At 37.4% G+C, this 22285-nt stretch overlaps 1 protein-coding gene across 1 annotated transcript in view; it reads right to left on the reverse strand.

The window, feature by feature from the left end:
- Nucleotides 1-1357: 1357 nt before the first annotated feature.
- Nucleotides 1358-22285, reverse strand: part of atrnl1b (attractin-like 1b) — a 123116-nt gene continuing 102188 nt past the window's right edge. Inside the window, exons 28-29 of the mRNA XM_053511333.1 lie at nt 12572-12686; nt 1358-3534 (exon numbers count right to left, since the gene is read on the reverse strand). Of these exons, the coding sequence (XP_053367308.1) occupies nt 3410-3534; nt 12572-12686 (240 nt within the window). The 3' untranslated portion in view covers nt 1358-3409. The remainder of the gene's footprint in view (nt 3535-12571; nt 12687-22285) is intronic.

A 22285-nucleotide genomic window follows, 5' to 3' on the forward strand; every position in this document is an offset into this window, starting at 1 on the left:
AATCAAGGCAACACAGCGTCTGTGCAAAATACCAAAAACGGGGGGGGAAATGGAGCTAATTTCCACTCTAAATATCGCTGAGCTGTTTTTGGAATAACAAATACTTGCCACGAGAAATTTGTTTAGTCTTAGGTTTGCATAAAAACAGCCTAAATTAGTACAAACAAGAAATCTATCTTTTTGAGGGAACATAATGTTAATTTATGCACTTATTCAATCATTCAAACGGCAGAAGCAAAATGCACAAAATGATGCAGATACAGGACAAGAGCTTCAGTTTTGTGTTCATACCAAACGTAAGAATGCGGAAAAAGTGTGATCTCTGTGACCTCACCTGTCGCATGGTCACTGGTGCCAGATGGTCTGGTTTAAATATTTAAAAAATGTTTATCTACTGAGATTTAAACAAGGTGGTTGTTCTGCGGACTTAAAATAAATAAATAAATAAATAAATAGGGCTGTTCAAGTCAAACCAGGACTTTTATTTGTCCAGAATAAAAGAACAGGTATGAGAGTGAAAACTGCCTTTATTTCACTCTCTATAGAATCCCTGCTACAAGTTATCCTCACTTATGATGGATCTCTTCACCATAACATGGTTGATGTCTCCTGTAAATATCAACCAGTTTTACTTCTTTATTTATGAGAAATTTAATCACAAGTTCCGGTTTGACTTAAGCACTCCTTGTATCTTGTTGATGAGAGAACTGCTACCTGGTTGACCTGATGGTGAGGACATATTGCTTTTAATGTAATGCGATCACGTCAACTTGGATCAGGATCGCAAACGAAACAAGTCCAACATCTTCTGGAACCCTTGAAGAACGCAAGCTGTTTTGAGAGCCAAAAGTACAGATAGATTCATGAAGTAATACTGAAAAAAGTCCAACATCTTTACATTAAAAGGAAAGCCCTATTCTACCATCCTCTGTGCACATAGGCTTACAGACACCCATGATAGACCAGTGTGACTGTGATGGACTGGTGTGAGAGAGAATGCTATCTGTCTCACCCAGGGAGCACAGCCAATTTTGCTCTCTCGAGCCACTGGATGGGGAGTTCTACTTTCTCTTTCCTGACAAATGACAGGGCAAATGCTTTTCTCTTGCACCACTCAAGCTCAGTCACCATTATTATTTTAAATCTCAACCCTATTATTATTAATGCATTTACTTTTCCGATAAAAAAAATTAAAATATTAAATACATAATGTATAAAAAGTTGCCAAAGCAGAGACAACAATTTTAGCCCTGTGTGATAATCACAGACCTGGAAACAGCAGCAGGAATATTAAATGATGTGAGATACTAGAAGTCAGATATCCATTTACAGTAGCTCAAAGAGTGCAAAACATCAGTGGCCCTATGAATCAAGTGTTTTATTTTTCAGTCCATCGTTAAAATACACTGAAAATGAATGACACGCACTGAAGAAGAGTGTTCATTCATATTTCACATTTTGTGACACTTTACAGTGAGATTCCTGTGTAATGGGACTGTACATTGTGCTCCTACTGCATACAACTACTCGCATTCAAAAGCAGGCTTAAAATAATAATTTTAAAAAAACTGATCAAAATAGGAATCGTATTTACAGAAGACTTCTGACAAGAACTACAAATGCCCAAAAGTCGCCTCCTTGACCAGCTGCAATAAGCTGCAACTGTATGCACGATAAGAAAAACTGGTTAATAAAGCTTGATACAGGACTTTAACGACTCAAGTACAAAAACAGAGGTATTACACAAGAATCAGTTATCAAAACAAAACTAACATTTCTTTTTCACAAACATTGTAAAAGACATGGTTTATTATCATTATCATCACCACCACCACAATGGGTATTGTACAAAGGATGGACCTAAAAGAAATATGTGACACATTACATGTTTTTTATTTAAAACAGAAAAATAATAAAAATCCAAATGGGAATAAAACCATTGGAATACCGAGATGAATAAGCAATTGATTCACATTTGACATGTTTGCGGGTCACACAAACATACAGTATACGAGGTGACAAACGTTGTACCCCTTCTTCACGTGTTCTTCCTCAGGTCCTGGGTTGGTAATATTGCTAATGGCCTTCTCTCAGCTGGAGTGAGAAAGTGCACGGGCTGTGGGGGGATTCCTGTGAGACCTGGATGAAGCATGTGGAGTTAAATTCCATCACTGCGACCCTCGAGAGGCTAAACAGCGCCTCTAAGCAAAATCCATCTGCCGCATTCACAATATGTGAAACGTAAGAGACTGACGATCCATTACAAAGAAATATTTTACCACAAAGGCCACAAGATGATTCTCTTTTCATTCAGTACCAAGGCATTCTCAAAAAAAAAATAAAATAAAATAATAATAATAATTAAGACAAAAGCTTCCGTATTCGCCTGTTCATTGACATTATATAAGAAGAATACTATACAACTGAGTCCCTGTATTAGATCTCATTCTAATGAATTCTTCACATCCGCGTGTGGACACACAGCACATGTGACCCCCGCATTCGTCCCGACGGCTGTTTTATATGAAAACTCATTAAAGACTCTTTTTCTGACTTATTAACTTTTAAAGCATCTAGTGTGTATGTCATGCAAAAGCTTTGCAGGAGTAGCAGACAGATGAAACATAGAAACTTTGATAGTATATGTTATTTTAGTTAAAAATGATTGGTTTCTCCCAAATATACCATAGAACCAGCAGCAAAACGTCATTAGCTTAAACAAACCTAACAGCTCTTCTGCGCTACTTACGACTGAACTTGTTGGATTTGAAATACAAAAGCCCAACTGGCTACAAATGCATTTAATGGTAAATAAGAAGCTTTTTAGCAAACACAGAGTCTACTTGGCAAGCAAAAAACAGGCTTTACACCCATATACAATATCATCAAATGTCTATAATGTTGCCTGTGAAAGCTGTCACTGCTGGGTAAGCAGTGTACCATCACACTTCCTCCGTCCTCACTGACTAATAAGGTAGAGGCGCGGCAGTCAAGCTGAGGAGTCAGGACTTTTTTTTCTCTACAGGTTATTGTTCTGCTCAGAAGACCACGAAGCTGGTTAAGGACGTCAAAACGAAAGCCTTGAACCTCAAACAGGATTGAATTTAGTGACTATAAAAAGTTTTAGGCTTAGTCAGACGAGACTTCTGGTAAGGTATAGCTGGTCAGCAGAAGGGATAGTGAAATGGGCTAGGAGATCCATGTGCCGCAATGCAGGAGGAGTTCGATAAAGGTGTAGTGTTTAAGAGGTGGATGAGGACAAAGCACTCTGCTTCCTAGCAAAACCCCTTCACCAGAGGCCCTTTCTGTGGAAACAGACGCTGCCTGAACCTGCAGCAGTGGAACAAAGCACATCTCTTCGGAAAAGGATCGTCCAGGTAAGATGGCAGCTGCAAAGGGTATATGCGCCTCACACACAGGTGCCCTGGTGAGCTGTAGGCAGAGCTTTTCGGTTCTTTAAGCCTGGATTCTTCTCTTTAAAATCCATGGGCTTCTGCTGGGACGTGTCGATCAGTGCACTGGCTATAGCAATGCCTAAAACACAATATAGGAACAGAAAGATGGTTACATAGGTGCAAGATTGCAATCATACCAAGGAAAAGGCTACACAAAATTATGAACAAAGTTAAAAAAGAAATGTAAATAATAAAAAAAAAAATTTTTTATCATGTCAAAAGTCACAACAACAGACACACACTGTGCAAACAATGTCAAGTTACTGGGAACTGCAAGGCAAATTCTTGTTCTTGTACTTTTTAGATACGAGTTCCAAATCTGCTCACATATTAGGGGTGTTCAAGTAAAACCAGGGCTTGTGATGAAATTACTCATGAACGAAAGTGTAAAACAGATCGACATTTACAGAAGACTTTAAACACAGGTGATGGGACTCTTACCCACAGTACAATATAAAAATGTGGCAAAAGTTTTAAAGAAGACAAGAAGGCAATCATGAACGATCCAGGCCCATTGTAATCGTCAATCAAAGGCAGAGATCCAAAGAATGATCTCATACTGCCCACCGCACCACTTGCATATTACAGAAACTCGGCTAGAAGTTAATGGCTCACACCCTGCTCCAAGCAATTTCCACATGTTTATGGGAGGCCAGCATTTTAGACATAAACCAGGCATTTTGAAGTACAGTGAAACCTTGGATTACGAGCATTATTTGTCCTGGAAATAGGCTCGTTTTCCAAAATACACGTAAATCAAAACAAATTTTCCCATAAGAAATAAAGGAAACTCAAATTATCCATTCCACAGCCCAGAAAAATAAATACATAAAAATAATTAATACAAAATATAAAGTAAAAATAAAACAAATTAACCTGCACGTTACCTTTAAAAAAAGTAAAAATAAATCCTGACAGATAAGTGTTCCTGTTTATTTGAGTAGACGCTGTGTATGTGTGTGTTTGTGTATGTGTGTGAATCTAAAGTGAGAGAAGAGAAGAAATCAGGCTCTCCTGTCACAGGATTCTTATCTTGCACTGTAAACCTTTCTCCTCTCTTATTTAAATTTCACACAAACACACACATTAACAAAGACTGTTTTGTCTGAAAAATTACCAAGAAGCATCGCTAATGACAGAATACTAACAGAATCACTGCTGTTAAGTAAAACAAACAAACAAATTAACCAGCAATTTTACCTTTGAAAAGAATCACGATAGAACAGTGTTTCTGTGTAAGGGCCTGTCCACACGGAGACGCGTTTAGCTGTATACGTATAAATTTTTTATCGTATTGGCGTTTCGTCCATACGGATCCGGCGTTTTAGAAGACTGAAACCGCTATTTTTTGAAACCGGGTCCCAAAGTGGATAAAACTGAAAACAACACCCTTGCGGTTTCGTGTGTACAGTCAATCCGTATATTTTGTGAAACGATGATGTCATCACATCACGGGTCGGCTGCGTCACACGTAACAGCAACAACAATAATGGCGGACTACATGATTGTGTTCGTGTTGCTACAAAGCCTACTAGCTTCATTACAGCAAAATCTATTGCTTCTATGCAACTGTTATGAGCAACAAGCGATAATGGACAACACCATCTTGGTTCGTATACAGCGCAAAGGTTATGCGCATGCTCAAAGTCTTCTACTCCGTGTATAGTGTATCTCTATGGCAGAATTACAGCGCCCCATCTGGTCTGGCCACCGTTTTCAGTGGTTTCGTGTGTACGCAGATATTTCTTGAGACGACGCCGTGTTCACAAAAAAAAAATTATCGGATAGGGAACGCACCGGCTTCGTGTGGACTAACCCTAAAGCAGAGTGTGCATGTGTGTGTGTGTCTGTGTGAAGCCGAGAGGGGGTGGGGGGCAGGTGTAAAGGGGCACGGTGTCAAATTATGCATGCTCTCACACACATTACCCACAATTCTGCAGAGCAAGAGAGAAAAACCATTGGCTCAGTTGTGAGCACGTGACGCTAGGCGTCAAAACAAGAAGTGAATGCGTGCTACATGATTTTCGTTACTCATAAACCAAGACTTGCTCATTTTTCAGTCAAAATTTATTTTAAGTCTTCGCTCTTCTTGTGGAATGCTCGCAAACCGCATTACTTGCAATCCTAGGTTCCACTGTACATGGCTCAGGCGTAGTGAGAAATCTTTCTACCTTGATGGAATCCGAGCACTTTGGTGGTAATAGACCACTTTGTCTATTAATATGTGCGAAATAGTTCACAACTTTTGTAAGACAATTTAAGTCTATTTTAGACAACAGAGCAGGCCCTCTTAAAAATTAAAAAATGTAAAATACATTTAAATACATAAAAAAAATATTTGTCTTCTTTAAAAGTCTCACACACGAGTCATCCATGACAAAACTTTAGCCAGGTCATCTGGATAAACCCCACCCACAATGACAGCTTACCCAACAAACAAACAGTGTCAGACATTTTTAATGGTTTCATTTTTAATATTTCAGTCTCCCAGGCCAGATGAAAGAAACTAAATCAAAACAGTTCATAAAATACTAAAACCCGGATTTTCACCGGTGGCAGTTTAAATGTTAAAACAAAGCAACAACTTCATCAGGTACATGAACATTTTTATCCATTGTGGTTTCTGTGCACTTTGGGGTATTCCTCGCTCAATTTATATCCCTGTTGTGTAGGGAGTTTGGCCAAGAGCCCAGTGTGCCCTAGTGCCGCATCTCCTGGTAGCATTTAGTCAAACGAGGCTGTGGAAAAAGCTGCAGTCACAGTCCCCAGAACATTTTTCACAGTGCTATCTCACAAATCATCCCCAAAACAAAATAGCCTTGACCTGGATCAGTTCCCTCCCTGCTATTTAAGCAATACAATTATCGGGAGGGGAACAATTTATTACCTCAGATACCAAAATGAATTGAATTCAGCTTGCCAAGCTAAAGCCATGGCTGCTCCAAGTAACAAGGATTTACATCTAAGAACAGACTGACTGTAAGACGGCCATTCCAGTCTGCTTCAATTTATTTGATTTATTGCTCATCATGGCTAAACTAAAGTAGAGGAAATGTCACAATGTGCCAAAAAGCCATAACAGTGTCTAGTTTAGTGCACAGGTTGTGATTCTTAAATCCCAATCAATTTATTTATTTGTTTATTTATTTACTTTTTTTTTTTTGTTGTTTATTTGACCAAAACAATTTTCAGTTGCCAGGAAACTCTATCACAGTTTTTCTCTGAAAAGGCTAGTGTGGATAAAAAAAGCATGTTTTACCAAATCAAGTTTTCAAGGACTAAAAGTCCCCTAGAAGCTGCAAGGTGTTTTTAGGTGTGCTAGACAAATTCCTCTGCTAGAAAGATTGATTAAATATGTTTAGCAACATTGTCTACCCAACTACTGTATCTCTCTCTGTGTGTGTGTGTGTGTGTGTGTGTGTGTGTGTGTGTGTGTGTGTGTGTGTACCGATTTTCTGCTTTTTGTTTTTTTCCCTTTTTTGTATTAATCAGGTCTTAAACAAGTCAATTATATTTTTCCCCTAATGTGACCTCATGTTCATTTGTTTTTTGGCTGGAGCATTAACATACACACTTTTTGATATCTCTGAGACCTGTGTTAACCTGTTAAAGTAACAGTAAAAGATACGAGACCTTTAACTTGTACAGCATAATGGAGATGGGTCAATTCATGTATTGCCACACTTCAAAAACTGACCGCAAATTGATTTTTTTTCAATATATTTTAATTTATATATTTGCGTTTGAGCTGGTAAAACGCTGCTGTTCCTCTATAATCCTAAAGGTGAAGCACTATAACCTATTTACATATTGACAAGCAGCACAGCATCCTGAATGGTAGGAGCAAATAATTTGCTTTAGAAATTTCAAAATTGTAACATGTTCTGAACAAAAAAATTGATTAAATGGGAATATTTATAAAATCGTGATGCTTACAGAATCACTATAGAAATCAAATGTGAGTGTTGTGATCTCGTATCAGGAAGTAGCTCACGTGTATTGTACAAAAAATAGACACCGCAGTGCACCAGAGATCAATATTTCAAATTCTTTACAAAATTTTCAGTTTGTAAGTAAATGTATAAAATGTCTGGTATATTGTACGTGTGCGCAAGTGAGGGTGAAGGGGTAATGAGTCAGCCTCACCGGTTTAAATGAATTAGTCCGGGAGCGCGATGATAGAAAATGGCTTTCCTGTAGAGCTGTCCTAAAGGTGTATAATCCTAATTTTGGAAAATCCTCAAAAAAATAATAATAATAATTTACAGTCCAATACAGTGAAAAACAGTCTGAGACAAAATAACGTCCGGGATTCCCCTCGCGATTAAAAGCCACAGAGACAACACTGTTACATTTCACATTGAGATTTGTTTCCTTAGGCATTACGTTACGGTTTTTGGCCACATGATGGCAATGTGGGGAAAAGGGGACACAGGTTTAGTCAAGTGGATTGGTATGCTTTACAATGTATATTCGTGTCAAAGGCATATAAGACTAAACTTCATACACATTTCATACAATCTTAAATAATTCTTTTAATTGCGTAAAGCTGCTTTGTGACTGTCAATTGTTAAAAGTAGGGATGCACCGAAATGAACATTCTGGGCCGAAAACGAAACCGAAATTTTTGGATGCACTTGGCCGAAAACCGATACCGAAACCGAAAATGGCTTCATTAAAAAACATGTTTAAAAATATTTTCTTTTTGTTTGTATTAAAAAAAAACTACAAATTAATTAAAATTATTGCAACTTTGCTGTCTTCATCTGAAACTTTGAAGTGCTTCCAAACCGCCGACATACTCCGTGTTTGATGCGTAATGACAGCGCGAACGAGACGGGAGGATGGGAGAGGCGTCGCGACAATTTCGGCTTTTATTTTCGGCGCTTTCTTACGTTTCGGCCGAAACCGATAATGCTATTTCGGCCGAAAATTTTCGGCGGCCGAAATTTCGGTGCATCCCTAGTTAAAAGTGTCATACAAATAAAATTTTATTAAATTGATCGTTGTCAGACTTAAGAACAGATCCGACTTAAGAACTTGCTTCTGCAATGTAAGTTGTTCATAAGTTGGGGACTACCTGTATTTCTTTTAAGCAATAAGATATGGTATGACTCTTTCTTTTTAACCTTGCTTTTAATAAAAATCACTGGCTGACTTGCTTATCTGTATTGCCATCAGCATGCTCCACATGATCAGTAAGTTATAGAAAACAATAGTTAACTTCCTGGAATCCCATGATGCTAGATGAATCTTTTGCAAGTATGTAACCGCAGTAAGTGATCTAATAAACCTACAAGAAGTCCAAACAACTGAATTAACCAGTGCTATATTTATTGCAACATGACTGTACTGTAATCCAAAATCACTCACTGACTAGCTGTGAGTAAGTGATGATTCGTCTCACCCTGCTGCACTTTGCACCCATGCAGCTTTAGTGCTTCATACCTTTGTAAAGCACAGATCACATACTCAAATGGGTCTCTTTCAGCGGTGACAGAAAGAAAGATATTTGCTGAGCACTAGCTGCCATTTTAGAGAATATTCTTTGCTTCTTTCGCTCTGCTCGCCTCTAATGACAAACCACAACAAGACAACATGAAACAGCCACCCTTCAATATGAAAGGCTCATCCTTTCACTGTTGCACAATGGCAGTAGAGGCTGTTGCAGTTATCCATTTGAGTTAGTATGCTTGTCAGCCAAGACTATTAGAAGAGATGCACTGAAACAGGAGGTTTTTCCAGATCAGTCAGCTTGTGATGAGGAAGCTGAGCTGTGATTTCATAAAGCAGCACGTTGATTGACAGGCCAGCTGTGAGAGGAAGAGATAGATGGGCCTTTCTCTGGCAGTGCCACCAGTTGTCGCAGATAAGTTATTAAAGTAGGCATTCAAAAGAGCAACTAAAGGAGAAATGTCTAGGATTTTGTATTAAAAAATACTGTGTATTTAATATTACTTTAAATATTTTTTCATGTAAGCCACCATTTCCACAGCAGCAGCACTACATCATCTTCAGGTACGAACAAGATTTGTAAAAGCATAAAACAATGTGATGAATTTTTTTTTTACTTGATTTGAATTCATCTTAATTTTTTAAGCAAATCTTTTACCTTAAAAACAAAAATCTTTTACCTTAAACACTAAAAAAGGAAAAGGGCAGAGGGGCTGAGGTTTTTATAATTTATGTAGATATAACTGCTGCAGAGTCCTTAAAATTTTCTTAAAGGAATCCCGAAGGATAAAAATACTTTGTCCCGGAGCAAATACTGTATACTCAGGAAGGAATTAAAAAAATAATTGACCAAAACACAAAAATAGAGGTTTACACACCTGCCAGTAGCGCAAGTAACAGAGACAAGTAAGCGTCCCTGTAAGCTTTAAGCATCTCGGTTTACATACAAGAATTAGCCACAAAGCCTGGCAGAGATGCTCTAGCCAAGATAAGAGACCCAACTGAAATAAGTTAGTATGAGGTAAGAGGCTACAGCCAAAAGACACAGATTAGCTACACCAAACCACCGACCCAATGGCTGACTTCCTGTCTTAGCTTTGGTTACGAGTCTCAGAAGTCTCAGAAGTCTCAGAATTATCTTTTGCAGGGAGATGAACACTGCATTGAATTCCATTCCTGACAAATCTGTGATAACTAATTAAAAATGTATCTAAAGCAAGATTATGTCTCTACTTGCTACAATTCTGACATGATCCCATTTTGGACCACTTCAAATTCTGACTGCTGTATCACAATAACTAAGCTGAACATCTCATTACAGCAAGCAAATACATTAAAAGATAAGCCATCAAAACTAAAATCCAGTGAGCATGTTAGAGCAGTTGAACTCACATTGAAAAAGAAAAGTGCAAAATGATGGCAAAATTAATCTCGACTTCAGCAGGTTCCTCCATCTTTCACAGCAACTGTGATACAATACATGATGTGGACACATGCTGGTTTTAGACAGTATTTGTGATTCAACTGTTGACAATCTGTTACTGACAAAAAAGGTCTGAGTGTTAGCACTGAGAGGCAGTGAGGTGTTTGCCATGCTTTTAGCACCTTCAAGTCTCCGTCAGTATCACAAGGGTGCGCGTTGGGAGGAGAGCTCCGAATGCGTTACCCAAAGCAGGTTTCATAACCACACACTAAAAGCAAGCAAATGCCGGAAACGACCAATGAGACATGTCTAGCAGTAAGAGTGTGGTACTACGAGAATACAACATTTCACAGAAATTTAAACATTACGCTTCACATCCTGTCCTCAACACGGGTTTAATTCAGACCTGTTGACATGTTACTTAAAACAGTGGAATAATTTTAAGGGTTGCTTTGTCTTTGGATCTAACCGACTTACCCTCAACCCTGATGATCAGTACATGATGCTATGCTTCACTGTGCCGTCTTTCACCAACGTAATGTTTTGTGCATGTCTAGAAAGTTACTTGATCAGATCAGAAAACCTTTTTTCTGGGTTTGCAGAGTCTCCATCTTGCATTAATAGTGGCTCTCTCTTCAGTGCTCTTTTAAAAAGTCTAACTTTGTTTTTTATTCAATTACCCTGTGTAAAAATGCTTAATTTTGTCGTTATTTTTGTTTGCACTTTTAGAGATGCTTTTTCCTTTTGTCCTGCTACAGTACAAGTTCACACAATGATGAGATTTTAGCTGTTGAGCAGAGGCAGTTAGAGTTTACTGTTTCTAAAAAACAGTCTGCAGGCACTTTTATATATGTAAAATTGGCTCCCTGGTGTCAGAAGTGCTTTTAAATATTCCACAGGATATGATTGTGTTTCACAGTGTAGAAAATGTGTGTTGTTAAATGTGTTTTTGCACAGTTGGGGAAACATGGCATGTCACAATGGGCATACAAGGCTTGCTTGTCACCCTGCAGCATTCATAGCATTTATGTGGGTCAGTGTTTGATTTTACTGGCAAAAATAAAAGGGAAAAAAACATTTGAATTTAAATAAGCAGATATTTAAGAGCGCCTGATGGGATGATTACTGTAGTGATATGTTTCAGCTGGCAATATACTGATGTATTGAAATTGCTGATATCCATAATTAAAACCTGGACATATAATACTAAAGCGTCAACTTTGTGGAAAAAATGTGTTTGTAAAATAATTTAAAAAAATATGGAAGTTAAATTGATGATAGTTATTAATTAAATAACTAGTAGTTAAATTAGTTATTAGTTAAATTTATATTTACTTTGCATTTCACATTCATGCATATTTGCATATTTTTGTACATCTGAGTTTTTTTTTTATATTTTATATTTTGTTCTTTTATTTTCTCTGCAGCTAAGTTTTTCTATAATTTATTCTTATTCTATTCCATAATTTATTTCTTATTGATAATCTTGATTTTAATGTCACGAGCGGTCGTGTAAGCATTTCACTGCATGTTATACTGTGTATGACTGTGTATGTGACAAATTAAATTTGAATTTAAATTTAATTCGATAATTTAATACTTGAAAAGAATGTGATCATACACATCATTATATTAAGTAGTGAAAGAAACATGTTTTAACAAAAGGCTTCAATAAAATTTAACTTTGGAGCAATGGGAAAGGGTCATGTGGTCTAATGAGTTATGACTGACCCAAGTCCAAAGTGACTGGTACATCAGGGTAAGAAGGGAAGTGCATGAAGCCATACACCCATCATGCATAATGTCTAGTGTACAACCCTCAGCAACGTTATGTAGCAATAAAATGAAGTCAGCTGATGACCTGACCGTACTGAATTGACATTTTTTACATTTAGGCATTTGGCAGATGCTCTTATCCAGAGTGACTTGAATGACCAGGTTACCAACATCTATGCATTTTCTTTTCCCTGAAGCCATATCCCAAACCTCTATTGTACAAGATGAGCACGAGGAATAATTTTTACACATGAATCGGCCACCACAAAGTCCTTGCCCTAACCCCATTAAATGTTTTGGGATGTCCTGACGTTGCATATGGTTGTCGAAAATAAATATTGATGTTTTAATGATTTATTTTTTCAGCCAGATGTATGCACCACATTAAATGTGGATAAAATAAGCATACATAAAGAAATTGAAACAAACATATGTAATACCTTTATTTTATTAACATGCTTACCTGACTGTCCAGGAGGTGGAAATCCTGATGGTCCTCGTGGGAGGCAAATGAGAACTGTCAGAACCGCAGCTTTCCCTCCCGAACACGGCTCCAAGGCTATAGGCTTGGGAGGAGCCTTTAAAGAGAAGAAATGGGTAGAAATGCATTAGAGAAATTATCCACACTTCCAATAACCCAATACAAGCCTTACTTGATGTTGACCATGTATGAAACTTCTAATATTTCTGGAGCCTGAAATTCACAAGTCAACAGGACTTTAATATCTTAATATCTGACAAAGTGAAATTCACACACAGTCACCCAAAGACTGTTTAAAATGCTACTGATGAATAGCAAGTCTCTAGGATGACACTAACCACTCATTTGTCGAACTCAGTGATGCAGGCACTGGTCCTAGCAGCCCTAAAATTGTCCATGACATAAATATGACATCATCACAACTACTCTCTCTTTCTCTCTCTCATCTTCTATACAGCTGTATACAGGGTCGTGGGGACCTGGAGCCTATCCCAGGAGGCTTAGGGCACGAGGCGGGGTACACCCTGGACAGGGTATCATCACAACCTTTTGATGAAATATAAATAGTGAAGAAGAGAAAGTGGAGGAGACATGTCAAAAGGCTGTGTTAGAAGATTCTGCCCAAGGACAGGCAAATACAAGTGTTTTAAGGAATGATATTCAGGAAAAATAAGGCACACAGTTTTAAATACATTTTAAACTTGACATTTTCAACAAACGATGGGACAGAATTCCATCTTAAGTCAAAGGCCATCAGTAGAGCACTTTGCTTAAATGCAGGATACCATATATGCTGGATTATCTCGCTGCTTTTTTGTGTTTTATAAGATCTTTTTTAAAATTCTTTTTTTTTAAATGTTTAATCTCTTACTGTGAATTTACATCTCTTAGTATAGCTCATAAGGGCTACTTTTGGAATACGATGCAATACAAGTAATACAAAGTAAAATCTCCTAAATGTACTGGACAGCTGTTTTAATAAATAACAAACAAAAAAATTATGAGATTGGTGACAATACCATAAAAGACATTTTCAGGAAAATGACATGGACCACAGTATATATGCTAATAATGTACCAGCAAAACAGGAATTTGTCACTGACTTAGTGCTCAACAGTTACATTTTATAGAATAAAGAACAGAATTTCCATCAACATCTGTAATATTATATAGTACCAAGGTGTACATTTAAGCAATATCACACGCAAGAGAGTGCTATTGTACTGAATATCAGCATGACTGTGATGGGGTCATAGGCACGAGGGTGCATCCCGAGTATTCAAGATACATCACAGCTGTGCCGATATTCAGTACAACAGCATGAGCCAATTGAGCATCTTGCGCCAATCATAAAAATATTCTTGCACCCAACCACAGGTTAAGTAAACAGCTTTGATTATAGGCCCCAGCTCTATAAATCAAATCGTTTATAAGGAGACATCTTTAAGCTGTGCCCATCATTAATATAATAACCTTAAATCACAACCGCAGTACAAATCTATCATGGTAATTAGCTCTCTGTTATGCCAGAGCACCAAACTGAACACTGAACATGAATAACAAGAACATTAATAACGTGGCTCAGTACAGATGCAACACTGGCCTCAGAAGGGGACCGTTTGTGGAGCACACCAGAATGCAATAGTGCACCAACAATATTCTCCAGCTACCATACCTTACTTATGCAATGAAATCCAGGTTAACCAGCATCATAAAAAGAGCATATTGGGTTTATATTTTAAAAGATGATTGAAGGCTAAATTATATTCACCTTGACAGTAAATATTAACAGCAAAAATGTTTTCACTCTTTCTAATAGAGAATGTTTTCCTACTGGTAAGACAGAAGATAAGTGTAAATATTATCATCATTGGTTATGCATTAAAAATATGACAGCATAATTTGGGACATTCTTTCATTTCCTTTATGTCAGTCCGGTGACACAAAGTAGTCACATTGCCTGGTATTGCTAAAAATAAACATAATAAATCTGATATCATAATATATTTGATTGTTAATATAAGAAAGAACTCAAAGACATTTTTTGCTCTTAACAAGTATAACTTTTAATGAAAGTTTCTATTACTATAGTCCATTATAGGATATTCCATGACCTTAAGTTCATATTTACATCAAACATCAGAAAAGGAAAAAGTGTAATGTGTGACTTTGTCACTTTAACCTTGGCATAGTTGTTGGTGCTAGAAGCACTGGTTTTAGTAGTTCCACTGATTATATGGTCTTTTTAAACATAACAGCCTCTCTAAAGTCACACCTAATTGTCCCCTCCCCTTCACTTCACACTTCAATGTTTTGTGGCTGGTGAGATGTTTTCTGCTCACCGTGGCTAAAATAGAGTAATAATTTGATATCCTGCATCCTGCATTTTGGCTCAAACCAAGCAGACCTCTGACCTCATCATGAAATGTTTTCACCCACCGAACAGTTGTTTAATGTTTTTTTTTTTTTCTTGCCCCATTCTTTGCAGACCGTAGAGACTTCTGTGTGTTTGAAATTCTCAGAGCAGCAATTATTTTGATATTCAAACTAGCCACCTGGCACCAACAACCCTGCCATAGTTAGATTCACAAAGATCACACTCAAGAAACTCTTGACCTGCATCTAGATAATTGTATGCATTCATTGAACTGATGCCACAGGATTGTCTGACTGGATAACTGCATAAATGAGCAGGTACAGTATACAAGTGTTCCCATTAAAGTGAATGGCGAGTGTATATTGGGTTGCACACACTTTTTTGTGAAAAGATTTACAAACATCAGTATGATGAACCTATATTCTCTCGAGTACTTTTGCAGGCTTCATCACTCTCTTTCTATCTTGTTCTTCCCTTCTGTATCTCATATACACACACATAAAAACACACATGCTTTGTAAGAGTACTTATTGTGTTAGATGGCCCATCCATGGAGGGGCTTGTGAAAGGTCAAATTAAGCCTGTGCTGACAGCGACGTCAATCAGGCCCTGTAGACAGAGGCTGTTATCAGAGCAATATCTGTCTCTTTGAGGGGAAAAGAGGCCACTTGTGCTGCACTTAAAAGTTCAAAGCCATTGTTTCGGAGTGATGGGGGGTGGCAGCGGGCGTCTGGCTTTCCTTTCAACCCTGCTACTGCTGCGTGTACAGAATTTCTGTCTTTTTCCATTTTCCTCTGTGCAATCTCTTTCGCTCTTTATTGCACTATGTAGCACTCACTAAGAGACGTGATTTCCCTGACAAAACCTTCTCTCTCTCTCTTTCACTCAGCCTGCCAGTGCACATCCGTCCCCATCCTGACATTCCTGCGCAAAGCCTTCAAATGACACTACTTAGTTTCCACCATGAACTACGACTGTGTGTGTTTACTGTTGATAATGGCCACCACAGGGTCTTGCAATGATGATAAAATTCTTGCCATCACCTTATATGCTGCAGGGATCCAGCCTCCTCCACCTACCCCGTCAAAAAGGGGAAAAACAGCTATCCTCATAATAAATAAGTTGCAAGTTAAGTTGACAGCTTTGGCAGCTGTCTCCTGTACCTGCTATTCAGTCAAAAGTATGTTCATATTTTATTGTTTCACTTAAAATCTACCAATCGAGGAGGCTGAAATATCACAGGTATAGTAATTAGCACAAATCTTCATTTCCAAATCTACACTTAGATGTCTTGTTCTGGCTCGCGCCACTGTCTCAGCCTAGATGGCATGCATAATTAAAATATCCATTTGAATCTTACCCTCCCTAATCACATCTTTTAAAACATAAATCCATTCATGTTAACAGAAGTGTCCTGTAGTACAATTCAACCTGAATACAGGTAAGGCAAATGCACCACTTCAAATAGCATACTAGGCTTTAAAATAATAACTATATAAGACCTGATTACTTGAGTCATAAAAGCACAGAGCACATGACAAAGCTGTATTCTGTAAAGTAACATTGTAAATACAAAGACTGATAGACTGGTTGTAGGTTCTAAAGGGCATAGACGGTAATGCTAAAGTCTTATGCCATGTCCTTCAAAATGGAAGACATGGCCGAGAATACTTAAGAGCAGGTTAAATGTGGCATAAAACCACAGATGCTTTAAAATGTCAAGAGCTAGATTATTTAATCATCACATTCATGCAGTGAAAATTTTATCCTATTCAGGGTCATTAGAATACACAGACACACATATAGTACACACACAATGTTTACAACTAATCATTGCCATGTTTTTGGACACACAAACTCAAACACTGCAAGAAGGTATAAGTCTGGTGATTGACAGCAACTTGAGTTCAGAACTGAAACCAGAATGTGGAGCTGTTAGGTGACGATGCTTAATACTGTGCAACCCTGTTACCCATCACATGCATTCAGTACATGCCCAAAACAAATCTCAGGTCAAACAATTCAACACATAAATGTATCCTATACTAGCAGCAGATATAGTAGATTGCAAGCTTTCGTTGCCCCTCTACAGCAACAAAGGGCATTACTTAATGAAGCCTTTTCTGTTAAATAATCATTTGATTCTATAGAAAAGTGGACTGTTGAGTAATTGCACACACTGTCTCCCTATCTTCTAATAATACTATTTAATGGAGCTAGGGAAGGTCTCAAAGCTGTTTTTTTTTTTTTTAGAACCATACAGTACATCCCTGTTTCTAAAATACCATTTCTGCTTTTGTCACAATTTTCCTTTTATCAAGAAAATCTACATGAATTACACACTAATTAATCATAACATTATGACCACTAACAGATAAAATGAATAAAATAGATTATCGTCTCACAATGGCACCTAGAAATGAGAGGGCCATAGCAAGTGAAAATTTTGTCCCTGTAGTTAATGATGTGTTCAAAGCAAAAAAAAAAAATCGACAAGTAAAAAGATTTGATTGACTGGGGCCAAATTGCAATGACTGGATGACTGGGTCAGAGCAACTCCAAAACCGCAGCTATGGTAGGATGTTCCCAGTCTGCGAGAACATCCTACCAGTAGTAGTTCAAAACCTACCAAAATTTGTCCAAGGAACGACAACCAGTTAACCACTGACAGGGTCGCTAATGCACTTGCGATGGGAAAGGCTGGCCTGTATAGTCCAATCCAATAGAACAGCTTCTGTAGCTCAAATTGCTAAAAATAATACTAATAATAATAATAATAATAATAATAATAATAATAATAATGCTGGTTGTGATTGAAAGGAGTCAGAACACACAGGGCAATATGGTTTTTTGTGTATGGGGCTGTGCAGATGCAAACCAGTCAGAGCATGTAAGCATCAGATTTGGAAAACTGGGGGCCTGGTCTGATGAATGAGAAATCTGAAGTTTTCATTTACATCATGTGTATAAGGGATGTGAATCTTCAGTCATCTCCCGATATGATAACACGATACTTAGGTGCCAATTAGGTTAAAATTGCGATTTTATAAATATCCCAATTAGATGTTACATTTCCACAAGATTTGGTTACAATTTTTAATTGTAAAAAGTTTAGATTTTAACCTTGAACGTAAAAAGTTAAAGGTTATTTAACTTTGTATTTAATAGAGTAATTAAATGTAGATCTGTGACCTGTGTTAACCTGTTAAAGTGTGTCAATAAATTTTTGCCACACATCAAAAACCGACCCCACACATCAAAAACTGATTTTTATTTTTTTTTCTTATTTACATATGTTTGCATTTGAGCTGGCAAAATGTTGCTGTTTCTCTATAATCCTGAAGGTGGAGCACTCTAAACTATTCACATATTGGAAAGCAGCACAGCATCCTGAATTTTTAGAACGGTAACATAATCTGAAAAAACAATTACATCAAACAGGAATTATTATAAAATCATAATACTTACAGAATCACAATACAAATCGAAGTTTAACATGGTTATCATGAAATCGCACCTGGTAAATTCCACCCCTGTTCAATACGATCACTTATTCAATGAACTTTCCACAGCAGCCAAAACTTGTCACTCTGACATTCAGTTACAAAAAAAATTTGTATTATAATGAATTAAATATTATTAATATTAATATATTATACAGTGAGCTCAGTAAGCATTTGATCACCCAGTGATTTTGCAAGTTCTCTTACTTAGAAATCATAGAGGGGTATACAGTTTTTAGCATAGGTGCAATTCCACTGTAAAAGAGACTAAATCTAAAAAGAACAATCCGGAAATCACATTGTATGATTGTATGCTTATCAGCCAGATTTCTGGCCCTCAAGGACCTGTTATTTTGCTTTTAAATAGTCTAGCTACACCCCCTCATGATTCTAAATTAGTAACACCTGTTTGAGGTCGTTAGCTGTCATAAAGACACCTGTGCACCCCACAATCAGCCAAAGTTTAAGTAGATACATGGGGTATAAATGATGCTAAGAATGGTGAAGAATCAGCACAGAACTACACGGGAGGAGCTGGTCAACGTCATGAAGAGAGCACGGCATTGACCAAGTATTTCACTGAGAGATTCATTTTCTTAGGTGTGGTTATGTTTTTTTGGCCACATGATGGCAATGTTGGGAAAAGGGGACAGGGACAGGCCTATAAGTCACTTTGTTGATTCTTGACTTACGAACAAATCCAACTTAGGAACATGCTACTGGAACAGAACTCGTTCGTTAGTATGGGACAACCTGTACAGTGTAACCTTGGATTGAGAGTTACGAGTGGTTTTAAGAGTGGTTTGCGAGTGTTCTGCAAGACGGGGAAAGATTTTTAAAAAATTTTGACTTGAAAAACAAGCTAGTCTTGGTTTACAAGTACTGAGTATCATGTATTACGCATGCGCTTCTTGTTTTGACACCGAGCGTCACGTGATCACAACTGAGCCAATTTGTTTGTTTTCTCTCTTTTGTGCTGCAAAATTGTGGGTAATTGTCTCCCTTGCTCGGTCTTAGTGCACGTCTCTCACGGGTATAATCAACATCCATGCACGCCTGTACTGTTTACTATAACACTGTGACCACTTGTGTGACGTAAAACATCTTTTATTTTGTGTTTTTATGCGTGTGTGCAAGTGCTTGTGTACTGTTTATTATAAAACACGTGTGCGCGTGTAAAGCAAAAGCAAGTCTCATTAGAGAGGTTAAAGATCCATTTTCTCTCTCTGTGTGTGTCAGCCTGCCATTGTGTGCGCGTGCTTCACACACACCCTCCCTTCTCTCGCCTTTACACACACACAAACACACTCTGTGCTCTACACAGAAACACTGCTCTGTCGCAATTCTTTTCAAAGGTAAAGTGCAGGTTAATTATTTTTTTTTTTTTTACTTTACAGCAGTGATTCCGTTAGCGTGCGCTCATGCAAGAGTTATTAGAATTATGCTCGTAATATAAGGGTCCACTTTATTTTGATTTATTTGATAGTAGCGGTGGTAACCCCTGATTCACAGGAAAAGGGTTTGTAGAAATTGTTAAAAAGTTAAAGCTAAAATAAGCTGATCGGCTTTAATTTAATCAATGATGATATTTCAGGTCGAAGCCCACATACATGTCTGCCTGTCTTTCTGTATGGCTCATTGGCTGAGCTTTTCTAATTAATATGATTTGGTGCAGCTGTTTATTTACTTTAAGCAAGTAACTTATTTTTTAGCTATTCTAAAAGAGATTAAATCCGGCACAAAACTGTTCATGGCATCACTTCTACTTAACTACTGATTTTACTTATGGTGCAGAGTGAACTTCAGGCAAATATCTATGTATTGCAAAAGTTCCATTAAATTCTTTTCAGACAGTTTTGTGTGATAAAATTATGTCGTAATATATATTTTTTATAGCAAGTATGTAAAGGAGGGGGATTCATAGCAGGGTGGCATTTGGGCGCGTAAAACTAGACACTAAATTTACTGCCACTCAGTACATGGCTCTGACGGTAGCAAAACAAACAGGAACCAGATTAGTAGTACGAGCACTTTTCATTCTTATTTTCTTATTTTTATTGTTAGAACTGTTAACAATAACAGTGAACAGTCGTATAAGCATTTCACTGCATATAATACTGTGTATGGTTGTGTACGTCATAATGAATAAAAAGTATATAAATATTTTTTAAATAGATTTTTAAAATGGGTGGGCACATATTCGTGGGCAGCTTGGGCAGTGTGACAATCACTGCCATGCCTTGACAGGTCAGGACTTTTTTGGTGGCAAAAAAGGGACATACTCAATATTAGGTAGGTGGTCATAATGTTTATGCACAATAAAACTCTGACATTAAAGACCACTTTTTGCTGGTAATACCATAACGTGTCATTTTCTTTGAAGAATGTGGTAGCTTTTTAATAGTAAAATATAAGAGCTGTTCATTGTGTTCATACTATAATTTTTATCTTCCAACATCCTCGTATTTTCAAATAATTGTCACAAAACCACTTTACCACACTTTGACCTATCTACATATGCCAATTAATTTCCAAGCAAAGACTTAATCGCAAAAATGTTTTATGCATTCATGGTGAAACTGAAGAGTGTTACAGCTACAAATGAGATTTGATAAACGATAAGGAACAGATGTATCCCTTTCTATCCCACAGTATGACTAAATGAATCTCATTATGTTGATATGGGTTGGAAGGAGCTATTGCCTTCCACATTGAAACCGGTTAATGAAGCCATCAATTCAATGCAACAAGTTCAAATAATCAGGCAAATACATTTTTATGCATTTGCTCGCATTAATGATGGTTTCGAATTCTATGTGATCTTGCTCGCATTCACATTAGTCTTGCTCTATACAGATTAGGAGTAATCCAATTGAAGTCCATTTAGGAAGCACAGCAATGATGCAACTAATGAACAGATATAAAGTTTAGAGACACCGCAAGTCGGCTAATGCATCCTGTTATAAATGAGACTGTACCTCGTTCAATTCCACATGGACACACATAGACAATCGATTTAAACACAGGAACCTTTTCTTGCCTTCCTTACATACATTTTTTTTTTATTCTATAACACACTACACAGCTGCTGTATATGTTGGTCTATTATAGAGCTAACCCTAAAGAAAACCTGGTTTAATTTTAAAACCTCTCTAAATTCACAATTTTTTTGTCTATATTCATAACCAAGATGGACGAATTTGTGCAGGTTGGTGATTATGAGGGAAAAGGCTTTTCAGAGGACTGTTGTACCACCTTGAAGCTGTTTACTGTCAGAATACTACCCGAGACTGATCAATAAGCCAATTCCGTCTTTACACACCACCAGGGATTCCCCATCAGTAAGAACAAGAAATATTTTTTTTTGATCAGCTTAATATGGGGATGCAGCAATTGAAAAAGCAGTATTGAGAAATCCCCCTGAGAAGAAATAGACTTTCATTAAACTATTTGTTATTCTCTTGTTTAGTTAATATGCAAAGCTTAGGATTTGGTGCATACACTCTCTCTGTTTAAATCTGACAAGTGTTTCAATATGCTGTAGATCTGACTTAAAGGAAATATTTCTTACGGATCAAATGACGGCTCTTGAAATACAACACGAGGACTTTAAGGAAGAGTAAAATCCAAAAGTCTATTAACAATAACATAAACGTGCAATCCTGTCATTTCTGTATCAAAAGGGAAAAAGTGGGCTTGTAAATAAGAGCCTCAGAGCAGGCCAGTAAAGAAAAGCCCCTTACATAGTCCTGCAGATTTACTGCTTACAGACGGCCAGCTTCATCCTGCTCTCATGAATTTATTAATCTGATGTCT

This window comes from Clarias gariepinus, chromosome 14 (assembly GCF_024256425.1).
Source record: "Clarias gariepinus isolate MV-2021 ecotype Netherlands chromosome 14, CGAR_prim_01v2, whole genome shotgun sequence".
Classification (NCBI taxonomy): Eukaryota; Metazoa; Chordata; class Actinopteri; order Siluriformes; family Clariidae; genus Clarias; species Clarias gariepinus.